Raw genomic sequence first — 11,045 nt, forward strand, 5'->3', positions numbered from 1 at the left:
GCAAATATTCCTGAGAGGTTTTATGTCCATATTGACTTGATAGCATTATGCTGTTGCTGCAGGTTTGTTGGCTGCACATCCAATGCGAATTTCCCTTTCCGCCACATCCCAAAGGTGCTCTTGAGATCTGGTGACTGTGGAAGCCATTTGAGTTTCTGAAATACTCAGACCAGCCTGTCTGGCACCAACAACCATGCCATGTTCAAAGTCACTTATATCACTTATATCACCTTTCTACCCCATTCTGATGCTCAGTTTGAACTGCGGCAGATCTTGTTGACCATGTCTACATGCCTAAATGCATTGAGTTGCTGCCATGGGATTGGGTGATTAGAAATTTGCATTAACGAGCAGTTGGACAGGTATACCTAATAAAACATTTTTTTTTTTCTTTTACAAAAACCCAATTTATCCTGTAAAAATAACCATAAAACAGTAAATATTAATATATGTACAATTCTTTGTTTGACTTATATAATTTAGATTATTTAATTTATTCATTTAGAAACTAGGATTATGTTCTAATTATTTATCTGTTTTATTATATATCAAATATTTTCCTTATTGTTACACTGTAAAAATATCTGTGTATGACCAGAATCTATGTATTAATTTTATTTTGTTTATTTACAATTGTAAATTTATTTCTTGTTATATTTGTATTTAAATTATTATTATTTTTATCATTATTTATTTTTTCTTTTAAAACAATTTTTATCATCATTAGGGACCTTAATCTCCGTTATGTTTCATTTTAATGGTAAAATAAAAAAAAACTCAACAAAGTATGCAGCTTAACAAAGTGACTTTTCATGAAGTTTTAGCAGTCTGAAACAAAATATTGTATAAGAAATAATGTATAGAAGATTGTAAGTTTATTACCAGGTTTTTTAAATGTAATTTACAACACCGAACCAGACAACACATCACTTCAAACTATTACAAATGCCATTAAATGTCCCTTTTTCAATTTTTTTAACACCCAAAGCTGTTGGGGGAAAGATTAAGATCCCACAATGCAATTAAAAAATAAAAAAAATAAAGACATCATACAGATTTTACAGAGTAGAGCTAAACACAAATAGAAGCTTTACAGTCCTGTACTGCAGTTCTGAGTCTGTTGTGCCCTCCAAGTCACACTGCGCCTGTCATGTGACTAAAAACTATGAATTGAACACCCTGTACTTGAGAACTGCGCTCTGATTGGACACCAGGTGGCAGTGAAAACCAATATTGATGCCTAGAGTAGAGACTCAGAGCTAGACTCAGAGAGAGAGAGAGCAAAGGGAAGAGGCTGTTTCCTGCAGAAGCCACACAACTTCAAGCAGAGGAAAGAAAGCGTAGGTTTGCCTGGCATGCACTGATTTAGGCATTGATGCTTTTCAGGAAGACTTTGGACTGATCCCGGATCACTGAAGAGAAGTGCATCATCAGCACCACTGACTCTGAATCAGTGGAATGGCATCAGCTCAGCGCTATGGCCGTTCAGACCGGGAGATTGCCAATGAGATGCAGAGGCTGCAGGGTAGGTGCTTACGCATGCTTTCTCTTAAAGGTGACCCTGCCGCTCTGGAGGATGACACAGCATATGAGCACATTGCCTATAAAGCCTGAAATCACTTCTGGAGTACTTGGATTGTGGGGTTTGTTTTTAATGCAATGCAATCCATGAGATGTTTCTGCAGCTGTGTGTTATGATGAGACTTGTGATGATGCAATTCCCAGGATTGGCACAGTCGCATGCCAACTTTACGGTTGGTTTAGAGTTGATGCTTTGCGGCGCTTGTGACGTCTGCTGTTTGCTAAGTCATCCTTGGGGAGACTTTCTGTCCTGGAACTCGAGGAGAGTTTGTTGCGGATTCACAAAATATGAAAACATTATAAACATTTAAGGGGATTTTTTATACTTTCCTTCTACTAAATAATCAAAATTGCTAAAAAATGCTGTTTTTGTCTTGTTTTTAGACCAAATATAAAAAAATTCTTAAATAAAAGAGCATTATTTGGCAAGTAAACAATATTGTTTTGTTTTCAGAAATCATAAGTTAATTTTTTTTGAGGTTTTACTTTAAACAAGCAGAAATAATCTGGCAGTGGTGTGTGTAAAATAATATTGTTTTTGGTTTGAAATAAGATTATTTTACTTGATTCATTGGCAGATTATTTTACTTTTTTTATATACAGAAAAAACTCACTTATTTTTGACTTATTATTTGCAAAAACCAAACAAATGTTTTTTGTTCTAGAAAATGCTTCTTGATTTAAGAATTTTTAGATATTTGGACTAAAAAAACAAGACTAATAGTCTCTCTATTTAAGAAATACATTTTCTGTCTTTGTCTTTGCAGATTCACAGCATCATTTCAGAAGTTTAATGGCATGTTTGAGCATCCTTGGTCTTTTTTTTTCATTGACCTGGATTGTGTGTCCTTTGTGTGGATCACTTTAAGATTGAATCATGACTAGAGAAGAGAGAGCGAGTAAGTGAATGAATGGAGAAATGAGATTAGAATGAAGGATTGCACAGAGAGAAATCAAGAATGAAGAAAGTGAGGGAGAAAGTGTTGCAGAGCTGATTCTGTGTATACAAACAAGTTGTATTGTAGGGTGTCACTATACTGTACATTACAGTAATTATTACATGATCTTTTTGCTTTGCTGTATTTAGAATTGTTTAAAGTAAAGGTTTAGGAAGATATCATCAAATATCATTGTTCACTCGCCCTCGTAGCCCCAGACCTTTACAGTGGGAAGCATAGAAACTTTGGGTAACATTCTTTTATTAAAAAAAAAAGAGTTTACTTACAGCATAGCACATTCTCCCATTAAGTTTGTATTTTATAGATCACAACTTTCACATAGGAAGTGTCATACACACATTTCCACCCCTCTGTGTACAACACATTTATAAATGAGACCCCTAATTAGGGTTGTACGATTAATTGAAAAAAGATCACAATCTCGATTCGACCCTACACACAATCTTAATTCAGCTTTTCTAAGATTCAGCCAATTAAATTTTCAAGGTCGGGAGAGAAGCTTAAAGGTGGTCGCACAATTCTTCACAGGAACATGAACACCTTCCAATGGCGTCAAAAGTTTCACATACTGTATTTATAAGGTATAATTCACCCAGAAATGTCATTTCTGTCTTCATGTAATTCATATTCGCGACCGCGAAATCACACGTAAGCTGACCGCGAGCTGTTTGTTTACTGCTGAGAATGCGAGAGTGCACGCAAATGACGGCTACTTTTGTGAACAGAACCTGCGTAGGCTGTGAATAACAGGTAATAACGTTGTAAATAACGTTCAGTTTGTTGCACAGATCTATCATTTGAGAGCCGTGCTGAAAGAATGATTTGCATGTGTGTGTGTGTGTTTATCACAGTGACGGCAGCCATGAGCCGCACCTAGAAGTGAAAATGAAACTAGCCACACATCATTTAAATGATCATATTGCATTTTACAGTTATGATTACAACAAACATTTGATATGTTTTTTTCTTTCATAGCTAACACATAGTGTTGTGCATGAAAATAAATGTTTATCAGTGTCAATATGACTAGCTTATATAATGGCGAATATAATGCAAGTAGAAATCTGATAATTACAAATGTCTGATTTTACCAGTGAAATCAAATGATGTAATTATGCTGTCAATGACAAATGACAAGCATGGATCACAAACTTAATAATTAAATTTTATAATTATGAATAGTTGTATTCAGATTTACTGTGAATTAACAAACAGGACATATTGAAAGTCTGTTCAAGTCCACCATGATGACTGTACAAAATTTTGCATTTTAAGCAACAGTAGACCTACACATAGGCCTAAAATTATTAGTGTTGTTTTACCATATCGTCACCTTAGAATTATATGGTTCTGTCTGACATTTTTGTCAAAATTGAGTTATTGACATATTCTTATTAAATGACAAAATATTTTCAATATGGGATGTTTTTTATAAGTTGTTTACATTTTAAGACTTGAAAAAACCAAAGCAGAAACCAGACACAGCAGAAAGCAAAAGCAGAGCAGTGTGTTGAGTGTCAGGCGGGACTGATGGTGTGTACAGATGAATGTGAGGGCACTGAATCATGTGATGCTAACTATGTTATTCAGGATGCCATTACTTTCATATGCCTCATTGGCTGCAAAATTAAGGCAGAGCTGCAAACACAGCCATGATCACATGCTTATGCGTTCATGCTTAATATAAAACAGCAGTGGTAAATCTGTCAAATCATGATACTAAAATAACAAATCGACACCTCTTAAGTAGCTGTTTTAAAGAGCAGTTAGTCAAATACACTGGAGATTAAAATCAGAAAACAGTTCAATACACTTTGGTGTGACGGTGGCACAGTGGGTAGCACAACTGCCTTATAGCAAGAAGGTCACTGGTTCGAGCCTCGGCTGGGTCAGTTGGCATTTCTGTGTGGAGTTGCTCAGTTTCCCCCACAGTCCAAAGACATGCGGTGTAGGTGAATTGGGTAAGCTAAATTTACACAATGAGGCACTTCAACAAAATATTATTTTGAGCAAGACAGTGATCAAATATAGAACAGCATTGACAGTGTGAAGAAAGATTGTAACTAAAATTTCTGATGGTTTCTAGGGCTGTGCGATATATCTAAAAATACAGTTATTATAATAATAGTATATGCAATATCCATATTGCAGAGAAGTGCAATAATTTTAATTCATTATATGTGCCAAGCATTTGTATGCATATAGGTTGTTTATCCAAATCTGACTAATCAGATTGGACCTTGCTATCTTCATCTCCACCTCACCATTAGGTGTTGTAAGGTGAACCTAGAGCTGAAAGTAAATACAAATTCTGGGAAAAAAGAAAAAAGACTACAGCCAATCAAAGTCAGAATTTCCTCTAATGTTTTTAGTCATTTGTGGTGCTTTAATGTCTAAATGTTTGCACCTTGATAAAGTTTTTTTTTTTGAGAAAAATATCTATTACCTGTTTATTTTAGTATGATCATTAAATAAATCAATTATAATTTAATTGCTGATAAAATAGTGTTTTGGAAGTTCGATACATCGTATGAAATAATGTTAAAGGAACACTGTAAAACAATATCGCATATTGAATATTTTTCTAGTATCTTGCTGGCCTAATGGTTAACTAAATTCAACTAAATTCACAGCAGGTTCAGATTAATACTAACATCTTGGAGGTTCTAAACGTTTTATGAGTGTTCTTTTTCAATTATCTCATTTAAAAAAATGTTGATCATCTAAATATATGCAATTAATGAAATATGCTTAAAATTACACTTGTACTCCATCAAGGTATAACTTCTAATAGCAGTGACTGCAAATTTTTTATTTTTTGTTCAATATAAGTTTGATATCCAACTGTAGTTATCACATATTTCGATGTGTGGCAAAGTGAATGGCAATGCATGTGTGGTCATTTTAGTTGCCAAAAGTGGTGGAAGACCTTTTTTTTTTTGAAAAAGAAAAATAATTATTCTGTTTCCTTTTTTAAGCTAAAATCAAAATGACTTTATTTAATTTCACATCTTTTCTGCTCTTTCTGTGCATGAATGTGTGATTCAGCATTGAGTTGAGTTGTCCTGAGTGAGCAGATCAGAGTTGCTAATCAGACCAATTTGATCCCCTGCTTTGATCAGATTAGATTACCATTTGTGTGTGCTATAGTGCGGCAATAAGAGCTTCCCTTCCTGCCTTAAACAAAGAGCTCATCAGCAGCAATATTCACTGGGATCAAAACATTTTAAAGCATCGGTTAAATTTCCCGTTTTATTTCTGAAAACAGAGAAGTCTTGCTAATGAGCACCTGTTTGGGTAATGGGATGCAGAAGCAGAGCGCTTGCACACAAACCACATTAGATTTCTTTGAACACATTTATTCCTGATGATTGTGGCATGCCTTGTATTCAGTTAGATTATGGTGAGCTAACTTTCTTCCTTAAAAAACCTTACACAATTCTAATAAAAACATACATTGAATTTATTTACAGAATTATTAAATAAATTAATAAATAACATTTTATCATTTACTGTATATAAAACCAATGTTATTTATGTGATGTAAAACATTTATACATTTGGATAATGTAATATTATTATTATTGTTATTATTGTTGTGATGTTTTAATTGATAATAATTATATTTTCTAATAAATTATTTTTTTGTCTTTATTAGATCACATGCAAAAATTAATAAAAAAATCTTATATTCAAATATAATATAATATAATATAATATAATATAATATAATATAATATAATATAATATAATATAATATAATATAATATATTATAATAGTCACAATCATCAGCAATCCAGGCCTGTAGATCCCTGGGTACCATTTACTTTCACTCAAAATTACAAATCTGTCACCATATGGACTACAAATTCTGTCATGCACCACACACTCACACCTGTTCTGGTTTTCTACTGATTGCTAACTGATTACATGGATTTTAAAAGCAGCATACACACATACATTATAATGTATTTGAATTGTGTATGCGTATGGATTATGTAAAACTATGTATCATAAAATATAATACATAACCCATAAAATAATAATTATTAAATATATTAATTATTTCTAAATTGTTATTAAAAACATTTTTGTAATGTCACTAAATGTAAAACATTTCAGTATTTGAAAGCGTTTATTTAAATGAGATCATAGGTTACAGTAACAGACAATATCATTTAATCTTTCCTTTCTTTGTCCTCATTTTTTGGGGGGTACTGTACCTCACATCCAAACAGTGACAGGTTGTTAAAAACAGCAATTAGTGGCACCATATGGCAGAAAGCGGCAAGTCTGCTTTGAAGCCCTCCCAGGCTAAAAATCTTTCCATATGCTGAGGAATTTTGCTATCTATTATCTCTTGTTACCCAGACGGTAACGCCTCTTCTCTGCGAATGTCCTGTATTTCAGGGTTTTGCAGTGGTCATTTGTGTAGGCGCTCGTAAGACCACTTCTCCACCTACAGTCTGGTGGACTGGGAAATCTTCCTCAAATCAGTCACACAAACACCAGGAGAATGAGTCTCAATCTCCTGCTGTTTTTTCTCTGTGTTTGATGTGTGCAGTGATGGGGAAGTTAGTTGGAACTCTACTTTGTCATGTTGAAAGACAATGAACAGCTAATTGTAGCCAGTGCCATAAATGATGCACAACTACATGTAGCTACATCTAATCCTAACCCCAAACATATACCTATTACAGTTGCTATATACAGTTGAAGTCAAAATTATAAGCCCTCCTATGAATTTTTCTTTCAAATGTTTCCCAAATAATGATATTTAACAGTGCAAGGGATTTTTTTAGTATTTTCTATAATATTTTTTCTTCTGGAGAAAGTCTTATTTGGTTTATTTTGGCAGCAAGTTTTTACATAAAAAAAAGAAATTATGGTCAATAGTATTAGCCCCCTTAAGCATTTATTTTCAATTGGCTAAAGAACAAACCATCATTATACAACGATTTGCCTAATTACCTCAACTAGCCTAATTAATCTAATTAACCCAGTTAAGCCCTTAAATTGCACTTTAAGCTGAATCTTTTAAAAATGTCTTAAAATATTATGCTCTGTCACAATCAATTGTTAGAAATGAGTTATTAAAAGCATTATGTCTAGAAATATGTTAAAAAATATATTTTTGTTAACAGAAATTGGACATATAATATACAGGGGGGGCTAATAATTCAGGAGAGCTAATAATTCTGACTTCAACTGTAAATGCACACAGTAAAATGGACACTGTAAAAAATGGTCTGAATTATTTGTTTACGATTATTGTTCCTTAATAAACTCATCAAACTATAATCTGATCACACTTAGCTTTCAATGTATGATGTATATACTTGTTTTTATTGCAGTATGCTGTAATCTTAAAAGTACAGTCAGCCAACCCAGGCTCATAGAAAATATGTGCCCAGGGCTACCTTTTTATGGACCAGAAATATGTTGCTCCGGTGCAATTGCTTGCAACTTTTGTTGACAAATCCACTAGAGGCCACTGTCTACATTTTTGAAATTCTCCAATACATTACTGGTCTTTGTTTTCTCATGCCATTTACTTGTCCTCGTCTCGTAAATCCATTAGAGGTGCTGTGTAAATTTTTTTTACCAATCTCAGATGTGTTACAATTACAAGTGATTCTCATTGAGAAGTTAGGGCTTGTCGGTCATATATCATCTTGCGCTTGACTGACCCACATCCTTTCCTAAACCAAACCAATAATGTTTTCTAAATCAAACGAGAAGAGAAAAGTGTGTTCTTTTACCACAATTTCACATTAGGTGCGTCCCAAATCGCATACTTATGCACTGTTCTACGCCATTTTGTAGTGTTAATAGTGCAAGTACTGTAGTGCATTCACACAGAAAACTCTACAAATATTAAGTGCAATTAATTACCTGGATGATGCACTTATTCAACCCTTAAAAATGAGTGTGGAATGATGGGCACTTCACACACTCAATAGCCGCTGCTTTGGTCATGTGGTAGAAGGGGTTGAGCTGTCGCCTCTCGATGGGTTATGAGATTATACTCATGGCAGGTATTATGTGGTACTTTGGTAATTCATTTCACTAATTTGGCAACCGTCAAACATCATCTGGGAAACAGTTTGAATTTCCACTTAGAGTGTTCTATTTGGGATAACACTACATACATCTGCTATATTGTTGAGTGTGTAAGTGAATGAGTACATAGTGCATAGGTGTGTATAGTGTGCCATTTGGGACACAGCTATTGCTTTTTTTGACCTGGCTTTTGGAACTGCCTTTGGTAAGACTCAAATCCGGTCCACTCCACGTCCCACGTACGACACCTTACAAGGAAAGCTACTGAGCAAACTGACCACTTTGGAAAAGTTCATACTGAGATAAGCAGATGAGGAGAACACGTTCTATTTAAGGATTATAGAATTTGTGTTTTTTTTTTTTTTGTGGTAATTTAATGGTGAGCAAACAATTATGCGAAAGCAATTCTTTATCCATCAATAATGTGTCCCTGTAAATGTTTCAAACTGAAGTGTGAAAAGAAATCATACCACCCTGTAGAGTTCCTTTTAACCAGAAACTTCTGGCAGACGTATGTCGAGGCATGCACGTGGCCCTGGGCATGTATTCCTAATTAGAGCAACTAGGACATTCTTCAAAATGTTTCCAGTTGATATTTGGCACATCATTAGGGTGAGTAAATGACAATATTACATTTATTCCTGCATGAACTAAGCTTTTAAAAGATTGTATTTCTTCACATGAACATAAAGAGCCCATTGGAGGTCATTCCACATGCTCCAGCTCTTTCTCTTTAAGGCCACTCACACCATTACTGGCACACTGCCATGCAGAAATGGAGCAGGACAGAGAGAGAGAGAGAAGAGAAATGGGTCAGTTCTGGCACAGTGCCATGTTCGCTGTGTAATGATATGCCAGATATGGCAGAGACTGGCCCGTTCTCCACTGACCAGCTCGAGCACAGACGGTCACCTTGAACACTGTGGTGCTGTGAGCTCCTGTGGAAGCGGTGCTCCTCCATCAGTGTCTCCCTCATCTCTTTCTCTTACACACACACTCACACATGCACACGCACGCACACACACTCATACAGACCAGACTCAGCATTCTGTTTGAGCTCTGAGCTGCATAAAGTCGTAATACAATAGAGGCACAAACACAAAACAAGGTGCTGGAGGTCAGCAGAGAACAAAATGCATGCAGTGTGCAATAAAATTAAAGAGACAGTTCACCAAAATAAATTCATTCTTTATACAAATTCTGTATAATCTTGCTGATTTTGTGGAATTCAGTCTGTTTTCAATGCAAATTACAATAAATGTGGTATTTTTCAGCTGTTTTTTCAGACATTTCAGATTAATAATTTTCCTTGTCTATGCTTTGCTCTATTTTAGATTACATGCAGTTCACAGAAGCCAAGAAATAGAATCTCTTTTTTTATTATCAAACATATCTGACAGATTTGACTGATTTAAATTAAAAGGGTGTTGACCCGTAAAAGATAATACTTTAAAGGAAAGGCAAGATGCAGAATTGTTAATTCATAATTGTTGAAATCAAAAACAAAATCAGTTGCTCCCTCATGGTCATTATATCGTCTCGGAGAGACCCCTTAGTGGTTTGGGTTGGGGCATCTATGCAACTTACTAGTTTGCATAAAGGCACTGAATAGCCTTAAAGGGATAGTTCACCCAAAACAGATAATTCTGTCATAATTTACTTTCCCTTCACTTTTTCCAAACATGTTTGAGTTTTTTTCTCACCTTAAACACAAAAGATATTTTGAAAAGCTGGAAACCAAATACCATGGAAGCCAATGGTTACAACCATGGTTACGTATGGTTACAACCATTGGCTTTCATAGTATTTGTTTTTCATGCTATAGAAATCAATTGTCACAGAAATTGTTTTCAGCTTTCATCAAAAATATTATCTTTAGTGTTCAATAGAAGAAAGAAGTGTAAATTAAATGTTTTGGATGAACTATCACTTTGACATTTTTAGCATTGTATTGTATTCACACCACATTTGGCACCACACAATGGAGTGTAATATTTATTTATTTAACCAGGAATGTTTCAAGATACACTATATATTCTATATATATATCAAGACAGGCAGCATAGGAGAGAGTTACAAAAAAATAAATAAAAAACATATCACAACACATAGACACGCACAAAAAATATAAACCATAATCAATTGTCAAAACATGTCCACTGTTCTAAACTGACACACTTTAAAATATTTTTAAATAAAGCGACAGATGTCCAGGTACGGATTTCATATGCAGTATATCTTGAAGCTCATTTCATACATATGGAGCATACTTAGAGAATGCAGATCAACCTAACACTGTTTTAAAAAATGGCAGCTTAAGTAAGTCTATCTGTTAAACATTATACGTATTATAACTATAAGTATTTGAACAGTACACCAGCAAACTACATATACTCTGTTTTGATTTACCAACAATAGCTTTAAAATAAGAACTAACATAT

At 34.4% G+C, this 11,045-nt stretch overlaps 1 protein-coding gene across 1 annotated transcript in view; it reads left to right on the plus strand.

The window, feature by feature from the left end:
* syne1a (spectrin repeat containing, nuclear envelope 1a) overlaps positions 1-11,045 on the plus strand; it is a 238,807-nt gene that overhangs the window by 11,886 nt on the left and 215,876 nt on the right. Inside the window, exon 6 of the mRNA XM_087298227.2 lies at positions 1,387-1,525. Coding sequence (XP_087154353.1) covers positions 1,459-1,525 — 67 coding nt within the window. The 5' untranslated portion in view covers positions 1,387-1,458. The remainder of the gene's footprint in view (positions 1-1,386; positions 1,526-11,045) is intronic.

Source organism: Danio rerio, chromosome 20 (genome assembly GCF_052040795.2).
Source record: "Danio rerio strain M-AB ecotype USA chromosome 20, GRCz13ab, whole genome shotgun sequence".
NCBI classification, from domain to species: domain Eukaryota; kingdom Metazoa; phylum Chordata; class Actinopteri; order Cypriniformes; family Danionidae; genus Danio; species Danio rerio.